The sequence below is a fragment of the Festucalex cinctus genome, chromosome 14 (assembly GCF_051991245.1).
Source record: "Festucalex cinctus isolate MCC-2025b chromosome 14, RoL_Fcin_1.0, whole genome shotgun sequence".
NCBI classification, from domain to species: Eukaryota; Metazoa; Chordata; class Actinopteri; order Syngnathiformes; family Syngnathidae; genus Festucalex; species Festucalex cinctus.
The window spans coordinates 17,301,355-17,321,444 of NC_135424.1; the positions used below are offsets into that span (position 1 = coordinate 17,301,355).

Here is a 20,090-nt window from a genome sequence, read left to right on the forward strand (position 1 = left end):
TGCTGGTGAAGTGAGCTGTGACATCAGGAGCCACTTGTCAGTCCTCCCTCGTTATATCAGCTAAATTGAAGTCACATGAATATTAAGTGTACACAAACACACGAGAAGCTCTCATCAGTACAACAGAGGGAAAAACAGGAAGTTCAGATTACTTTTCGTGCCATCAGAATTCGATCAAGGTCAGCTTTATTGTCTCAGAGGGGAGGCCATTAAGAAGAACATGATGAAAAAAAAACCCACAAGCCAAGAGAAAGCCTCTTGCCCAAAGTCCTTCTCCTACATTGAACACTTCCACTCTAGTCCAGCAGGGGGCTCTGTGGACTTATGAATGAAAAAATGTTTCAAATAAGACGCACTTATGCAACCCAGTTGATGACCAAACAAGCATGCTTTAAGAACAACAACAAAAAATACACATTTTGTGTAGGATGTGATGCTCTTTGATGTGAGACTTGGAAGAAAGAAGAAACATGATCCAAAAATGTGAATGCCAGTTTGAAACTCACAGTCACAATACTTGTACAATATTAAACACAACAAGACACATTTGAAATTAAAGCCTTTGAATCCAACTTTCTTTACAACAGCACCCAATTAAAAAACAAAACAAAACAAAACAAAAAATATAAATGGAAGTGTATTTTAGCAAGGGGCGGCATCATCATTAAGCACTGAACCATATATATATATATATATATATATATATATATATATATATATATATATATATATATATATATATATATATATATATATATATATATATATATGAACCTCAATGTCAACATGTCAAGTAGAGATGTGAGTATGTGAGTGTTTTTACAAAATAAATTTTGTGCAGTCTTCCGGTTACTTTGGCGCAGTTGAAAAGCAAAAAATATACAAATAGACCAGAGGAATCATCACCTGCAAACACCGTGTAAACACAACACAACACTTTAAATCAACTAAGGCACACAAAGCAGCAGCCTAACTAATCATATACGACTGAGAACCTTAACACGTCGTTAAAATGATAACTTGCTTGTGTAATTACATCATCAGGTCCCATTACAAGCCCCATTAGCCAGAAACAAAATGCACATGCAAAAAAAGACTCATCACTCATTATCCGAGTATTTACACATACAGTAAAGGCAAGAAAAGGATTAAAGTGTGTAAAGGAGCGCTAGGGACACTGTAAATAAATAAATAAAATTACAACAATACAGTCATTTAAATCAAGTGTTAAATCGATTAAAATGCAATATTACACAATGTTTTATAGCTCATGAAATCATTATTTTACGAGAAAAACGCTGTAATAGAAATAGAAAAATGATTACAAAAAGTCATGAGAATAAAGTCATCATAGTGTGAGAATTCATTCATAGTTTTACTAAAATAAAGTTGATTTTATTATTATTACTTTGAGTTTTGAGTCTCCGTTGAGCTCCTAAAGTGAGATTATCATCCTCATGAAACATTTGAACAAAAGTACAGCAAATGAATTTCATGTATATCAATCTGCCCTCATCCCTTGTTTGTTTCTTCTCCAGCCAGGTGCTATGGCAAAGCTAATTAAAGACTGATGTTGTAGCAGTAAATGGGAAGACATATTTAATTTCTTTTTTAAAATGATTATCAAGCCCGATGCAAATCACTTTTTAATAAACCTAAGATATCACCACGCATACAAAAATGGGTTAATCCACATTCCAGAAAAGAAGAGCTCTTTAAATACATTCTTTAAGATCTCGCCACAAAAATAAATAATTCTATATCAGACACAGTGGATGCACTTTGGTTCTACATAAGGCGCTGGATTCTTTTTCAAGGAGATTTTTTGTTTTAGATGTTTGCTCTCTCTCTCACAAACACACTTCTATTATCAGGCTTTTATTTAAATGTGATAGGTCACCCACAGGCTCTGCAGTAGTCTGATAACAAGGAGTTCCACAGGGCGACGACTCAGCACGAAGACCTCCGCGTAAAGTCGACAGAAGTAAAGGGCTCCTAATTCTCTCCGAGGCGCGCATGAAACAAACATTCCGCTAATCTCGTTCTTCGACGTCTTTCCAAAACACACGCAAACACATACGTGGTGTACCTTCTGCGAGTGCGACTGCTTATCTGAATGAGAACAGAAGGGTGCAAGGCGTGTCAATTAGGGAGGCAAACAAATAATTAAGATCACGTTATTCCGACGGGGCTGAAAGTGACTAAACAAAGTCATTTCACGGCCTTGAGAGACATAATGAGAGTTGACAAGGAATGCGTTACATCACAGCAGGGAAGAAGGGGCGGGTAAAAACAAGACCTAACCCAAAAGTACAGCTTTGCAAAAATAATAATTTTGCATTCAAAACAAGCCCATTAGCAATGTCACAAAAAATAAAGCCCCCTACTGTATCCGAGTGTTGCAGGACACCAATCACGCTGTGCCTCCTTTTCTGCTGCGGACAGTGTCTGGCTGCACTAGTGAGCTCGGGGCAAGATGGCTGAAGGCCGCATCGGGGTCGAGTGGATGACATTCCTTGGGGTCGCACGTCCCTGTAGGTCCACGGGGCCCCGGAGGGCCAGGAGGACCCTGAGAAGTTGCCCCTGGAAGGCCTTGACAAAAGCAAGGAAAAAAAAGAAAAAAAAAGGAGGGATAGTCATCAGATATACTTGACACTGGAACCTCAAAATTTTATGCTTGGTTCATTATTCGAGTTCCCTCACAGAACATACTGTATTAAGTTAAGGACAAAAATGAACTGCTTGCCACAAAAGTCACAAGTATGCAGCTAAGCTTCGGGTTAGCCTAAGCATGGGCCGATATTAAATTTTGATGGTATGATAACCATGAGATTAAATACCACGGTATAAAAATTACATCTTTAAATATTTGGGTTAATAAAAGCAGCATTTTTCTCAAACACAATCAATTTCATTCATTCATTCATTCATTCATTCATTCATTCTCCAAACCGCTTTATCAATAAAATATAGAATATTTGGTACAAAAGAAATGCTTAGCATGTTTAAAATAAATAAATAAATAAATAAATAAATAAGGGCGGCACGGTGGCTGACTGGTTAGCATGTCCGCCTCCCAGTTCTGAGGACTCGGGTTCGAGTCCAGGCTCCGGCCTTCCTGGGTGGAGTTTGCATGTTCTCTCCGTCCCGCATGGGTCTTCTCCGGGTACTCCGGTCTCCTCCCACATTCCCAAGACATGCATGGCAGGTTGATTGGGCGCTCCAAATTGTCCCTAGGTGTGCTTGTGAGTGTGGATGGTTGTTCGTCTCTGTGTGCCATGCGATTGGCTGGCAACCAGTCCAGGGTGTCCCCCGCCTACTGCCCAGAGCCAGCTGAGATAGGCGCCAGCACCCCCCGCGACCCTTGTGAGGAATAAGCGGTCAAGAAAATGGATGGATGAATAAATAAATAAATAGTTAACATTCTTGTTCTGTTTTAATTCTTTTTAGTAAGTCACAGTGTCCCATCATTGGTGAGCTATTTTTAGAACAGACCTGTGGGCTAACTAGCACCCACTGGCACCATTTTGAGCCCACTGAGTGGCGAAGGTTTGCGAGGGGTTGTTCAAGGTCGCAAATGGTCACAAAGACGTTTGCCAACATGTTCAAAATGTCCTTGCGACAAGAAAAACTGTTTGTGAGCATTAAAACTGTTGGCGAACATCATCCGTTACCATCGCAAAAACTTGCAAAAAAATTCGCCACTCAGTGAGATACGTTCTTTAGGACACTGCACATTAACACAGCAAAAAGGTGTCAGCGTTTCTTTCATCTTGCTATTTGCTAACTCCTTCATCCACTCTTCTCTTCTCTGCTTGCTATAAGGAAGAAAACGAGTAAATTGGAGGCAATCAACTTCAAAGAGGCGGGCTGTTTACTCAACTTTGCAAGCAGCCAATCATATTGTGCAGTGCTTAGATGTCCCCTCTACCAGGAAAGTCAGAACTCGTCACTACTGACAGCCGGTATTAGCAGTTATTGAACCCACGGTAAATCGTCAAACCGGTAATCAGCCCATGCTGAGCAGATACCACAGCTAGCAAAATGCTTTTGCCATTTCATCTTGGTTAGCTTTTATGAAAAGCCATTCTTCTGTTGAATCAAAGTATTATCTTTATATGGATCCATTTGTCTAAATGCCAGCTGCAGGCGTGACAGGAGAAACATTTCCACACTAATAAGAAAAGCTGATATTCATATCCCATGTTACTAAGCAACACGGTGTCGTGAAAATGTAAGCCAAACAGCTTTTTGTATTTTGTAATACATACAGTAGCCTACATAGACCACACTCATGAAAGGTCTGGCTGGTTCTTCCCTCTGTGTAAGCCTTCAATTACAGCATCCATCTCATAAGCAGGCCGCTCACATCAAATCACGGAGTGTTAGCACAAAACGAGAATCACACATCTTGCTGCATCCTCCCCTCCGAAAACACAACTTGGCCTTTTCATCACCCCCGCCATCCATCTCCTGCCTAACAGCTTGCGCCAAACTGTCTGCAGCTCTGCGCTTGTTATCCTGTCACCATTCGCCGCAAATGTGTGCCTGAACCAGGCGGACAGTGTAGGCGACTACTAGTGCGGCTGATTTCAAGCTGAAATGTGGTTATTGTAGAGCTTCAGTAGAGCACCACGAGGACATCATAACGAACTTCACACTATTTACACATACAGTGCAACGCCCCTGAGGTCATGCGATTTGTAATTCAAACAAAACATCAGGGAAAAATACGCCTCTGAAGTGCCGCATTAAGCCATATGAGACTACAGCGCAGCTAGTGAGACCTTGAAAGTGTTTATCATCGTCGGAACAGTCGGGAAACATTTCCCCTGTGCAATAAAATTCTTTATGCCACCCACATGGATGCGAACAAGCGGTTGAGCGACTTCAGATTTTTTGTAGTCAACGCTAAGGTGAGACGGCTTCAACTAATCGATGATCGATACTCTGATTACTTTCTTTAAAAAGTAATTTAGTTACTTTATCGATTACATGATTTTAAAAGTAACTCAGCTACTATGAGTCACACTTTGAAAGTTATATTCAGCAGATACTGACAACCCTGTTTAACATTAAAAACAAACAAAAAAAACCTTGCAGGATAGTGGCCCTCCAGGTACTGAGTTGCCCATCCCTGAAGTCAGCTGGGATAGGCTTCTGCTCAACCGTGAGTCTAATTAGGATAAGCACTATGGAAAATGGATTGATGGATGGATAAAGTGCTTATGGGAATGGAAGCCAATATACTTTTGTCTGTGCCGAAGGTTGGATCCCAAAGCGCAGACACAAATAAGGTTTTAACTATTTATTCACATTGAGAGGGGTACAACAAACTTGACTAGTTGAGAAACAAAGAGAGTTGCACAGAGGGCAAAATGTAATAATCCGGCAAAACACACACAAATCTCAGACTGCACCTACAGACAGTGAATCGTTGGTTGTAGCAAGTAAAAGACTAAAGAACGATATCACAAAGGTCCAGACATTACCTAAAGGATTAAAGATCGACATCACATAGCCTAAAACTAGTTGAAACTAGATGATGGTTATATGATGGATGATCAGTTCAAATTAGACACTTGTACAAAACAGACACTTAACCTCACGGTCGTGAACCCACCTTAACAGGTCATGAACTCAAACTTAACTCTGGCGTGACCCCAGACATGACAACTTTGTATGATTCTCAATCTGACAGAGGATGTACAGCCGATTGCATCCTTCACTTGACAAAGTTTGCCACCACTTGTTTTCTTTTTAAGTAACTTCGTCTCATTGACTTGAATCCAGGTAAGCTCGCTACGCTTGCATCCCCGAAAAATGCTCGTTTTTCAACAGCTGTCCTTTCCCCTGGGAGCAAGAAGCAACGCCTCCTTTGGCCCTGCACATAAATTGTGCCCCTCCGTGGATGAGACGAACGGCATTAAGGTCAGTAATAACTTTGCTGTCACAGGCTGGAAATCAAAGAGGCCTTGCCCACTTGTCATTGCTCCATCACGCCTATGAGATGCTATTTTTCACTTCATGAGAGCAGGGGACAAGCTGACATCTTGCGATGCAATCTGGGAGACTTTTGTTTCAGAGGAACGTTAAACTTGTTTTTATTATTACTTGAGAATGCAACTGCTAGTCTATCAGGGGTAAATGGAGGTTGTAGATCTTTTAGCACAAGAAGAAGAGGACATCTCTTCAGTTATGCCATTTTAATATTTGTTGTTTCCAAGGAGCAGAAAAACTACCAAATGCCTTTAAGCATTGCTTGTTCTGTTTGTATGTGTTGCTGCTCCATGTGTGTGAAAATTTTGCTGTTTGAAGGCATATAATTTCTAAAAAGTCTATGCTAACATCTATGGCATTTCATATTATATATATTAGCATTAAGCTAGCAGACCTTTGTTACTTGAAGCTACATGGTTTGTTTGGAGAATTTGTAACATATCCCCTTATAATAAACGTGGGTTCATGATAACAAGGCCCGAAAATATAATTTTCAATATTCAGCCTCTTTTTAACTCTAATGGAAATGACTCCACTATGTTCCTCAGTTAATGCACTGTCGGAATCGTGCGTGTGCGCGGCGTGAGAGGCATTCATCAAAGGGTTGCTGCTGACGACAGCTCAGTGCTGATGAAAGTGGCGAGGCTGAATCAACACACTTAAGCTTAAGGGCAACATTGAAAACAATTGATGAAAAGATGGCCAACACTGCGGGGCACAAAGAGTTTATCCCTTTACATACTATATTAATAAAAGCAACTATCCTGGGTAGACCTTGCACAAGATGTTGGAGTATTTGAAGGACTTTATATCAATTCATTCAAGAACATCTGTGACCTGAGAGAGGGCCTGAATGCTCACCCGCTCCGTTCAAGTTCATTTAAAAGATATTTGATGAGTTTGTATCCTGTCAAGTTTCTTCACACCTAACTCAATCGATCATGCCGTTTATGGCCCTTGCTTTGTGTACTCAGAAATAAAAAGTCTTGGTAAGAGGAAAAAAACAGGTTCAAGGAGTCTAACCTGTGAATGATTGAGTAGTAGTCCCAAAAGCCATTCATACCATTTCAACTAAACAGGCCCAGCCTTCACACCAAGGGTCCTATTTTTAGACGGGTTCCCATCCGCTCGGCATAAAAATGGGCACATCATCATCTTGCCGCTGCAAGTCTATTTTAGTGTGACAAGAATTTTTAATTTAGTTTTAGTTATAGTCTTTTGACTAAAATTAATTAGTTTTAATCATAATTTAGTTATCTGATTGTATTTTCGTTTTATTCCCATTTTAGGTGACAAAAATAAAGAGCAATTTTAGCTGACTAAATTGACAATTTAGTCGATATTTTCCTTCAGCATGCGTGCATTTCAACTTTTATACAGAAAATTATAACACACCTTTTTGTAACCGTAGTTTAACATATAAAACATATAATACGGCTTTATTAATTGTTTCAATGAAACATGTTGAGCTGACAATAATATGCCGTCTTATAACTTAGTTTTCACCTCAATTAAAAAAAGTGCAATCTGTAATCTTACAGCTGCATAATGAATGTGAACATGGTTGAACATTAAATAAAGTGGAGTGAACAGTTTCTGAGTGTTTCTTTTCTCCCACGTGCGTGTCATTCCTCCTTCTGATTGGATTTCATCACTGTTTTCATTTTAGTCGACGAAATTGTCAGTCAATTTTAGTTATCGTCTCAATGAATTTCTTCTATTTCAGTTTTTGTTTCATTTTTATCTATTTTTTTTTGTGACGAAAATTATGATGAAAATTTTTCAGTGACAAAATTATCATTGATTTGGTCGGTTTCCGACTGAGGTGCCACAACCGTCGCGAATCTCGCAATTTGTTGACAAAAAGTAGACCCGCTAAAACCACGTCTAAGTGTAAACGCCGGTGGTATAACGATTTGATCGCGACACAGGTAGACAGATTCTGAGCTTCGATTAAAAGTATCAATGAGGGGAGCCGCTTCAATTGGTGATGAGTAGGCCGCATTCCCACTCACAACGGAACACATCAGGACAAAGGACCTTTTCTATCTGTGCTAGACGTGCGCTGGGCACAAAAGAAGGGACCAGAGTCAGTAAATTGAGACAATTACTTTAGTTGTGGTGCAGCAAAGGCTGGGAAACACTGTATATAAAGAGTTTCTGCAAGCTTTGTTTGCTAGTCTTACCTGGTGGTCCCGTAGGTCCTGGATCACCCGGTAGGCCGAGACCAACCTGACCTCTTTCTCCTTTCTGCCCCCTGTAGCCTGTGGAAAAACCCCACAAAGTCTCATTGTACAAATGACTGAAATGCTGACTGCGTAGTGTCATGTGTGCATGAAGAACATACACAGTTAGTAATGTTAGCACAAATGCCGCAACAAGGTCTTATCCAAGGAGATTCAAGGTGGCGATACACTTCTGACACCTTCACATCCGTCCAGGGAATTCTGCGCATTAGCTCCTGGATGCTATAAATAACGCCCGAGTGACGACAATGTCAAACAGCAGCTCTGTGATTATTTGGAGTGAAGCAGCTTTGCAAGTTGACGTACAAACAGGCTACTCTGTTCCCACCGTCGGTCCCATACCTTGAATAATAAAAGAAGTACCGACATGCCGTCAAAAAAGTGGAAATCATCAAAGGAGCCATCTGTGCGTTAGTCAACGACAGCGACACAGGCGCACGGCTTTCAAGATTCCACAACAGAGCAGAGGCTGATCAGATTGGAAAACGATCAAAGGCAGATTCACTCGACAAACACAATTAGATGCAACGCTTTCTAAGGGACGAAATAAATATATTCGCAATTACTGGGCCAAGACAGTTAAACGAAATGCTCTCTGAATCGGAATCAAATATGATAAAACAAGCAGTTAAGTAGTCAAGCACAAGCTCAGGCTGAAACGTGTTCTCACAAGAAGTTAGTTGGAAATTAGTAACTATTTATGACACAAAACCTTAATGTATGTCTGTTGCTAGTTAAACGCTCAATAATGTGTTGTATGCGCCCCGAATTCTGATTAATATTGCCTTTGTGGAATATGACTTAAGCAGCAAAAGCCATCAATTTCTTTCCACCTCACCTCACATGTTCCGAGTTTGGTCATTTGACAATCGCAAGCTGTGCCCTGATTGATCATTGCCCGCCCTGAGCATCTGTGATGTCATTTTCACTCGACAGAAAGTGGCAAAAAGGCCGCCCGCTGAGATGAATAAAAACAGGTAGATTTTGCTGCTTTAAACATATTCCAAAAAATGCCACACTAATCAGAAGACTGTTTAGACACGAGGGGCTTCACTGAACATATTTGAAAGAAAATGTTTGGATTGAGTTCTCCTTTGACATTTGAAACTAAGCTTAGCTGCCATAATAATGGCTAGGTGATGTCATTAACAGCAAACTAGCGTCACAAAAAACCCTGCAATCAGTGGTGGGGAACCTATAGACTGCCATGCAATTCACGCCATGCAAAAATCTAATTAAGTATAATAATCACATTACATTAATTATATTTTTTTTTCCTAAATTTGTTCTGGTCTTTGGAGGAAATGGCCCCTGACAGGAAACAGGTTTCCCCACCCCTCCTTAATAACTCCATGCACAAATCGTTCATTCTTTACCCTTCTCAAGCAACAAGCACGCTAGAATGTGTGAATATTCCCCCCAAGAGGCCCTTGAAGTAATGGAGTCAGGACCAGCAGTAGCATGGTGTGCATCTTGTGTGCGCTGACAGCAGCATCAAGCATCGCGCTGCCTGGCCCAAAGGAGAAACGCTTCAACGCTTACGTGTCACAGAAAATCTCCGAAAAAGGGTTCGCGATCGCTCTGAAAGCGAGCGTGAACGAGAGAAAGGGGATGGTGGGGGTGCTTTGTTGCAATAATGAGACTTCTTTTCAGCACTCACACAGCCTGGGGGATTTCATTCAGTGGGAGGAGGAGACACTCTGGAGAAGAGAATACTCTGAACCTTAAGCAAAAAAGAAATACTGAGCAATGCATTTGGGTGGCAAATTAGATTGCTGAACTCTGATTTAGCCAAAATTGCCATTGTGTCCATGTTTGGCTGGAAACAAATGGCTTCAACTGGCAATAATGCACAAAATATGTTAGTAACAAAATGTTACAGGCAGGATTTCAGGCTTGATTGATTGGATCGCAGTCCTGCACTATTTGCACAAGGCATTAAAAAGCAACATCTGTTTATTTCATGCCTTACAAAAAAAGCCTTTCTTTGAGCAGAAATGAAATTAAAATTAAATACTGTGGCAAAAATTACAGTGAGTGACATTTTTAGAGTACAAAATACAAATCATAAAAGACAGATTCAGTCGGTATTAAATGGACAGAACAAATATGCTAATACAAGTGATGGTCTAACAACAAAATGTAGATTGATCGTGGACCCTCCAAAGTCGAACAGTGCATGTGGTGGTACAGTTTGGAGTTCAACAAAAGTTTTGGGGAAAAACAATATGGAGGACCAAAACCACCAAAATAAATAAATAAATAAATAAATAATGTGAAAATCAAAACGAAAAGAAAAAAAAACATAAAAAAATAAATATGAATATAAAAACAAATGTGGAAATAAATAAACAAAAATATAAATACAATTAAATGTAAATAAAATTGATACTCTGCTCTCATATTTATTTATTTTATGCTGCAGAAAAAAGCCTGCATGAAATGCATAAGGAAGTATTACAAAAATGAATAACAAATTTACACTAATTTGTGCAAGGAAATATTCAAATGAATAACATTTTCTTAGCATGTCCTTACGCATTTCATGCTGTTGTATTGCATTGTCTGCAGCATGAAATAAGTATTTACAGTATTCATTTATCTTTATTTATCCATTTAATTGTATGCGTGTGTATATATGTATATATATATATATATATATGTATATATATATATATATGTTTTTATTTCCATTTATTTTAATTGTAATTTAATTTTCGAACAATACCGGTATTTTTTTTTATTATACACATTTTTATGTCCACTTTTTTAGATTTATTTATTTATTTATTTATTTATTTATTGGCAGTTTTTGTACTTCACACTAAAGGAGTACCAGTACCATTTCATGATTAACTATAATGTATTTGTCTGGCAGTTAGGAATGATTAAATACTAAATAAAAATATTTCCTGTTCAGATTTTATCACACAGGCTTTATGATACTCCTTGGAACAAATTGATTCACTTCAAAATGATTGCCTATAGGAAAATTGGGTGTGTGTTTGGGAAGTTAAAACAACTAACTTGGAAGTCAACCGGCATCCCAGAACACGTTTGACGTTGAAGGTTCCACGGCCTTTAAATATGTGGTTACACAAATGGATTGTGTGGTTGATGTAAGCCTAGAATGATCCAAAAATAAAACAGAAATGAAAGAAAATAAGTGGATGGTATTTCACATGCATCCATATGGCAAACAGTCTGAGGCCATTAGAAATCAAACCAAAGACAAAAAGAAAAAAGGACTGTACATTTAACAGAAGGCTTATTTTTCTCCATAACAATTCATTTTGGCACAGAGGAGGAAAAGGCAAATTGGATGTTCCACAGGAGCACAGTCTCCAGCAGAGGATGACGAGAAATAATGAGGAAATATTACCCCCCAAACTCTCTCCCCAGATGAGAGAAGTCAACAAAGAAAGAATTAGGAAGTTGTTGAATTTTTGATTTATCAAGGGAGATAACGTTCCTCTTCATTCTCAGTAAATATTTATTGCAAGGCTGCATTAAGACCACCCTATAAAACACTCTCTTGCACAGCACAGAAAATAAAACAAGCAACCTAAAAAAAAAATAAAAAATCCAGCAGCTGTGTAACACGAGTCATCAACACAGCACACATATTTATAGTGTGGTTTTTAGTTGCCGACATTAGCTGTATTATTCATGAATGGGAGCAGCAGCATTTCATATTATAGCTGTGTAAACATGTGAGGTAGATGCAAAGCTCAGGGACAACACAGTTGGATGAATAAAGCCTGGGTAGCGGCATCACGAACAATCCACCCTCTTCCCTAACTGACCCCGCCCCCCTCCCCAACCTGGATTGAAGTATCAATATTGAGCCTGATAAAACTCTTATTCACAGTCAATTCTTCATTTGTCTTCATATTTCCCAGAGCCGCCGTGCGCCACGCACTCCTGGCCTTTTTCCTCTGCTGCCCGCCCCTCAGTCTAAAGAGAAAAACATCCCCACAAAATTTCAACGGCGTCCTTCTGTGCACTGGCGGCCTGCTGCAGATCTTATTGTCATCACTCACTCAATTGGCCACGAGTCAGCCATTTTATATTCACATAGAAATACAACTACAACTCGAGGCTGCTGAAGATCACCTAATTAGGGCTGTTGCATGGTGTAAGTATAAAGACTGTTGATGATGATGACAACATTGTGGATGTTGAACATTGATGTGGCCTACAGCATGCTCACATTATATACAGCTGCACAATGTAAATAAAGAACAATACACAAACATGATGGGCAATACTACCATCCAATCCTGTTAATAACACATACCCATGTATAATACGCATCACCCAAATCACAGTTTTTTTTCCCCCTGTACTTGTGTATAACACATAAGCATATTATGTATGAAATGAATTGAAGTTGAAATGAAATGAACCCTAGGTATTGCCAAGGTACTAGTAAACGTCACTTTAAATAATGTGAAAATTATTATTTTTTCCCCACATTATTTAATTTCATATTAAGCCCCCTGTATAATAACCCCCCTACGATTTGGGATTTATTTCATTTAGATTTTTTAAAAATGAGTGTTATTCATGGACTTTTACAGTAGTACTCATAGGTGACAGTAAAAGGCATGAGTGCCAATTGCAGCACACAGCAAGCTTTCTTCACTCCAAATGTTTCTGCATGCCCAACTTCAACAGGGTTTGCATGAAATTAATATACCGCTACTTCATTTATTTGATTCAACTAACTAACTAACTAACTAACTAACTAACTAACTAACTTTACAGTAATGCTGCTTCGTACTGCAAAGTGTCCCTTAAATTTTGTTACCGTCAGAACCAAAATATAAGGAACATCTCTCAGGAATATGCAGTGTAGTTCTAACACTGCAAATTACAGCAATACACATTTTTTACATGATTTAGGTCTTGCATTTTTTTTTTTTTTTTTTTACTAGCTTAAGATCGATCAGTGGTTCAGATAATGGATAGATGGATGAATATACAAGTGTAGCTAATGTCAGGGCCAGTTAGGGTACATAAATGATGGGAATGCTCACAAAACCTAAACAAATATAACACAATTCAGAATATTGCCCCTTGAGAATTGCCATACAGTCGACCAATCTATTATGTACCCCCCAATATTTTAATAAATATTTGTAATTTTTTTCGGGACGCTTACTGGATGTTTATTTTTTTTTCAATATTTTTTTTTTCAGTTAATTTATTGTTATTATTTTTTCCAATTCATTTACTGCATTACAGATGTCAATTATACGCGGCTATTCGCAAACTGTCCCAATCCGTTTACTATATAATCTGGTCTTATTTATTTACTTAAAGGGATACTTGAGTCATTGAGCCATTAATATTTTATCCAGAATTAATTTGATAACTTCATTATTTTTCATGTACAATTAATACCTTTAAAAACTAATTTTCCCACTTGCTGGCAACTGAAGATGACATCACATGTGCTGAGGAAGTAGGTAGAGACCAATCATGGCTCTCCTGTTTTCTGGGTTTGGTCAGTAAACTGAGACATGATTGGTCGTTACCTAGTTCCTCAGCACAGGTGATGTCATCTTCAGTCGACAGCAAGTGGAAAAATTTGTTTTTAAAGATTGTACATGCATGAAAAATAATGAAGTTATCAAATTAATTCTGGACAAGATATGAACTTTTTACTGCTGAAAATGGGTCAATGAGTCAAGTACCCCTTTAAGTACTCCTTGTTTACATGTTTTGCCCTTTTTCCACCACATGGACACTACAAGCTTCAGGCATGATTCCTGCATGAAAATCATTACTTCGTTTGCTGCCAGTAAGCAGCTCGACTTGGTCCAAAAAAAAAATAAAAATAAAATAAAAATCAATTAAAGCCTGCAGTATCAATCAAAACTATTATGATTATGTGTGACGGCTTGTTTATTTACTCATATGAAAGCATACTCCCCCCCTCTGATTTTAAATGTGTTATAAAACTATATACAGCGGTAGCACAATTTTCAAAGAAATCTGTACAGTACTAAACGGCACATGACTATTCTTTGAGGTTCCACTCTAGATGTTCACCTTGGTCGATTGAGCTCATACCTTGAGGACCAGGAGGACCAGGCTCTCCTGGAGAGCCAGGCAAGCCATCCTTTCCAGGTTGTCCGGGAGGTCCTTGGACTTGTGAGGCTAATATGCCTGCAGGCAACTTCTGAAGCATTGCAGAGCTAGACAACTTTTCTATGAGACAAGACACACCACAAGTCACAATCAAAAACAGAATCATATATATATATATATATATATATATATATATATATATATATATATATATATATATATATATATATATATATATATATATATATATTTTTTTTTTAGAAAGATTACACATTTGCAGTCATTTGTACCTTCAAAGATCCTTAATATTTCATTCCTGATGAACATTTTGATTTCTTCCATGAAGGTGGGGTCACCCTGCAGATAGAGATGGTAATTAATTTTTCTCTAAGAGTGAAATGTCAGCAGTAGGAAAATTGAGATACCGGTAATTATTATAACAACATGGAAATCAAGTTGCATGTCTTGTCCCTTATCTTTTATGATCTTTTCCAGACTGTTTGTAGAAACGAGCACGTCAATGATTATGTTAGTACGATTACGGCCATTACTGTCAGTCACCCTGAAGGGTTTGGGGGAAATGTTTTTATTCGAGTTTTGAAAACAGGGCATATTTACAACAACACAACCAAAGTAATTAAAAAAAAAAAAAACGGTTTTTGAAAAGTTTCACATTTACACAACATTGTCAAAACAAGATTTGTCATGTTCTGTCTTTTTGTGTGGATTCGGTTTTGATATGTTTTTCTTCGTGACTTTTTACCATATTTGCCTCGTTACGTTATTGTATCCACCTGTCCTTGTGTTTGCTACTCAGCTCCCTCAGCCACCTGTGCCTTGTCCAGGTGTTTCTCGTTGTCCCGTCAGTTGCTTGTATTGAAGTTTTCTGGTTGAGTTCCGTCTTTTTTTGGTTCATTGTTGACTGTTCCTCATCTCGAGTCAGTATTTTAGTGTTTGTATAGTTATCTTGTTATTTTTAACTTCTGTTTACTGTCAGTCTTTGTCAAATGCAAAACAGAGGAAAACAATTACATCATCATCATCATCATCACCGTATTAAAATCCTGCACTCGCTGTTGCCATGTAATCAAATGGTCAAAATAACTATTCTAAACAATAATCAACAACCCCTGACAACAAACAGTCTCATTTCTGTTTCCATTTCCCATGTGCTGATCTTCACTTGAGCAGTGGATACGTAATGGCAGCGTAGAACGACAGCAAGTACCACTTTAATCCGAAATTGTCATTGAATGAATCGACAGGAAGTGTTCACAGGAAGGAGTAGTTGTTAAATTCATGACTTACCAACTGTCCTGGAGGGCCAGTAGCTCCTTTTTGCCCCGGAGGCCCACTTGGGCCGGTTATGCCACCATCACCTGGGCGTCCTCTCTCTCCCTGGACACCTCTCTCTCCGGGAATTCCTGGATCACCCTGCATGATTGAAACAGGACCTGTTTCTATATACATTTCATTTGTCTAAACTAATCTATCTATACAGTAATTGAGATGAATTTAAAGTAACATGTTTTGTTATGATTTAGCTGCAAGTTAATCTGCCTCGTAATTTTGTTTATCCCTGTGTCATGCACTTCCATATTGCATGAGCCAATCCAACCCAACTTTAATTATAGAACACATTTAAAACAACAACATTGTCCAAAGTGCTCTCCAAGCACTGAGACATAAATAAAAACTAAATAGACACATGGATGAATAAACACACATTTAGAGCGGAATACAAACAAAATAAAAGAGGTAAAATGGGCAATAAAACAAGAGACAAAAAATTTGAGCTAGAGAGAATGTCTGTCTTTAAAAGGTATTTAAGTGGTGACCAAACTATGGCCTGGGGGGTCATTTGCGGCCCGTAATCCAAAGAGCATTTCTAGATGAGATAACGACACAAAAACAATTTCTGTCAAGGTGTCATGACTGGATCATGCCAGGGTTGAGTTTGGGTCATGCAAGGGTTATGTTTGGGTCATGATCGTACGGTCAAGTGTCTGTTTTGAACTGATGTAACAGCATCCAGTTTCAACTGGTAATACGCTATGTGATGTCAAGAGCTATGTGATGTCAGGAATCTTTAATCCCTTTATCTAGTCAACAGCCAATCAGATAATTCCATGTCAGTCCTGTTACCCACATGTCTAGCAACAACCAATCAGATCGATTCACTGTCTATATAAGCTGTCTGAAAAATGTGTGTCTTTGTGAGATTATTCCTCTGTCCAGCGGACCACCTGCTTCTCTCTTCCTCGATGCCTTCTCATTGTTTCTGGTCAAGTCTAGTTAGTTCTACGCCTTTTGATGTTATGCGAATAAAGTGTTAAAACTCTTATTTGTGTCTGTGCTTCTGGGATCAAAACTCAGAACATAACACAAGGTGCGATTTATGAACATTAATATTATCCACAAGCAACTGTTTTAAAACTGGCCATCTTACTATAATTTACTTTTTTTTTCTGACTGTGGAGTTGGGATTTGGTGGCTGTTCAGTGCAGGGGTGGATCTAGTCCAGTGGGATACAGGGCAGTCTGCCACCCCAAAATCTTGAAAATCTTAAACTATTTGCCTCATTAATTAACAGAATTATTATTATTATTATCTAGCTGTTTTACAAAACAACTACAACATATAAACATATGATTAGTTCCTCACTTGATTTCAGTGCTTTTAATAAATTAAATACATAGCCTGGAATGATTACAAGTCGAGTGCAAGGCATATATGGACAAACAAATATTAACATTTTCAAATGATCACTTCACTGGTGAGCTATTTTTACAACAGGCTCGCAGGCTACTTATGTGGTCCTTGGGGGCTCATGTGCACCATGATGGTGACTCCTGCTGCAGACTACAAATATTTGGCTACTTACACGTTCACCTTTGGGTCCTCTGTCCCCCAGCCTTCCCGGTGCTCCCTTTAAATAAAACAATAACAATTACACACATAAGATAAGGATACGAAAATTATGTTTTAAGTCTTCTCAATGCTAACTTGCATTACCCCTCACAATGCACTGTTTTAATGTATTGATAAATGCACATATACAGTATAAAAAATAAATTTCTATCCATGTGTAGTGTACAGTATTGAAGAAATTCATGCCGAACAAAAACGTTGAAAGTTTTTAGTGACAGAGATGCAGCCTTTTCCCAGATGAATGAGAACTGATGGCTGATTACCCAGCCCAGGTGTATTGTTTGTCGAGCTTCCCGCAGTCTTTCACCTTCTGCAATGTCACGGCTGCTCTGCATCACTCCTGCTGGCTTCTCTCTACTTTACTGTATATGCAGGAGCACGGAGCGAAAATACCAAGTGGAGCTCTTGAGCTGCATGTCACAACATCTTGTGTCTTCCAACCCCACCCTGTCACCCCTCATTGCTTTCTTTAAGCACACTCTCTGCAACACCCATGGGAGCATCCTTGTATCCATTTCTCGCCGGATTAAAGGAGCTACGCAAGACAGTCTGGCATGTGATGTGTTTTTTTTTTTTTTTTTAAATGGGGCAACACTCCGCTACCTTCTTTAATCTTAACCGCTCCCTATTCCCCAAAGCCCGATGGGTGCTTTAAATCTATCGTCTTGCCCATTGACTTGCTTCCCAGAGATTTACTTGAAGCACAAATCTAAGGCGGTTGGGCTAAAGAAGCGAAACCACCTGCTAGATGGCACTGTTTCTCCACCAAAAACCAGCCGGGTGGCAGGCTAGTGAGACATAACGAGACAGTGCAGTGCAGGGCTGAGAACATCCAGGAGGAATATTCACTAATAATCAGAGGAAGACAATAAACTATTGAGTCAGTCATTAGTGTGCTCTGTGACATAATTTTGTAAATCAAAAAGGAAAACGTGGAATGACTTCTGTATGCTGCGTATGTTCTCTGTATGATTATTTAGGAAAGTTTCTTTCATAAATTGGATGAGATATCGAAAAGAATCTCGTCTGATTTTGAATAATTGCCTGTAAGCTGTGTAATTGGAGTTAAAAGACTAAAAATCAACAAAGTTCTACATCTGCAGGCTTCCATTTAGCCTAATCATTAAAGTCAAACAATGTATGCAAATTGGTTTAATGCACTCAGGTAGCTTGAAAGAGGCACACTTGGGATAAAAATCTGCTGTGCCATCTCCCTGCAGCGCCACGGATGTAAAGCACTTTTCCATAAGGGGATTTTGATAGCGCGCACGCGCGCAACTCACCTTGTAGCCGGGAGTTCCATCTTTTCCAGGTCTGCCCTGCTCAAAGACCGCAACACAAACAAAGACATTTTGTATCAGCTCCTTCGATTGGATCAGCGCCACTGCGCCCCTGCTAATCTCCAATTTAATGGGATATCTCAATGATCCTGATTGCTTGGCAAATGCTCTTCCATTGTACGCTTGTAGGAGGGAAAATTACACAAACCATCTTTTATGGTAATTACATCGAGGGATGTAATCATCTAAATGTGATGGCAAACAGATTTTAGCAGTTTTTCGTGTATCATATATTTGTTTATGGTGAAACAACACCTTTTTACTTTAAAACGGAAGTAAACCCCTAAATTTCCTTCACAGTAATATGTTGTATGCACAACCATTAGTCTAAACAGAATTTTGATTAATATTGCGCTTGTGGAATATGAATAAAGTAGCAAAATCCACCTGTTTTGATCCATCTCGGGCGGCGTCCATTTTGCCACTTGTCGGCAGAAAATGACATCACAGTTGTTTAGGGCTCAGCACAACCAATCACGGCTCACCTGTTTTCTGAGTTTGAGCATGTGAGTTTGGTCATGTGACGATTGCAAGCTGAGCCATGATTGGCTGTTCCCTGAGCAATTGTGATGTCATTTTCTGTTGACAGCATGTGGCAAAATGGCCACCACCTGAGATGGATTAAAAACGGTGGATTTTGCTACTTTATTCATATTCCACAAACACTATATCAATCAGAAAATAGTGAATTTTTGGGTTGACTCCCACTTTAAAGGGCACTGTGTTGGTTCAAAGGCAAGTTTGCAGCCTGGACTTCCCGCTAAAGCACTTTGGGAGCATGTCGCTGCGATTATAAACACAGGCCAATGGAATACATGCAAATCCTTACAGGAACACCTTGCGGTCCCTCGGGTCCCGGGAACCCCGTCTCTCCTAGTGGCCCCCTCTCACCCTGTCAGAGAACAGAGACGAGCCAACGTGTCAGTCAGGAGTGATAAAGGAATGACGTGCGGATTGACATCTCAAAGAGAGTTGGAGGCTGCTGCTCACCGGCTCTCCTGGGATCCCTGGTTCTCCCCGAGGGCCGGGCTTCCCCTGTCAATCAAAGGCAAAAGAAAAGAATCATCAGTGTTTGACAGACCCTCAATGGTGTCATGTGTGGAGGAATTCTGTAGCCTCTTATTTATAATAGAACCAAGCTGCAGTGCACAAACACGCAGGGGGTTAACGAATGGATATGAAAAGTCTACACACCCCTGTTCAAATAGCAAGCTTTTGTGATAATTACAACACACCTTTCCACCATTGTTATCCTGTACTCATGTTAACTCATTCAATTCCAAAAATGTATAGATATGTTTTAATACTCTGCGGCTCACCCCCCAAAACGTATTAATACGTTTTTATGCTTATTTATGTAAGAGCATATAGAAGACTTTGATGCAGCTTCTGACCTGAAGAGATGGCTTAAAGCAATGGTTTTATTACAAAAAAACGGCCAGCAGGTGGCAGCAGAGTAAAAGAGATCAGTCAG

At 39.1% G+C, this 20,090-nt stretch overlaps 1 protein-coding gene across 3 annotated transcripts in view; it reads right to left on the minus strand.

Annotated features, from left to right (window-relative positions):
- Positions 1-746: 746 nt before the first annotated feature.
- The window catches only part of LOC144001647 (uncharacterized), a 124,735-nt gene continuing 105,391 nt past the window's right edge, over positions 747-20,090 (minus strand). For all 3 annotated transcript variants that reach the window (XM_077496138.1, XM_077496137.1, XM_077496136.1), the window contains 9 exons: positions 19,607-19,651; positions 19,446-19,508; positions 18,560-18,595; positions 17,230-17,274; positions 15,654-15,779; positions 14,636-14,702; positions 14,328-14,465; positions 8,187-8,264; positions 747-2,592 (listed from right to left, as the gene is read on the minus strand). In XM_077496138.1, the coding sequence (XP_077352264.1) occupies positions 2,414-2,592; positions 8,187-8,264; positions 14,328-14,465; positions 14,636-14,702; positions 15,654-15,779; positions 17,230-17,274; positions 18,560-18,595; positions 19,446-19,508; positions 19,607-19,651 (777 nt within the window). In that variant the 3' untranslated portion in view covers positions 747-2,413. The remainder of the gene's footprint in view (positions 2,593-8,186; positions 8,265-14,327; positions 14,466-14,635; positions 14,703-15,653; positions 15,780-17,229; positions 17,275-18,559; positions 18,596-19,445; positions 19,509-19,606; positions 19,652-20,090) is intronic.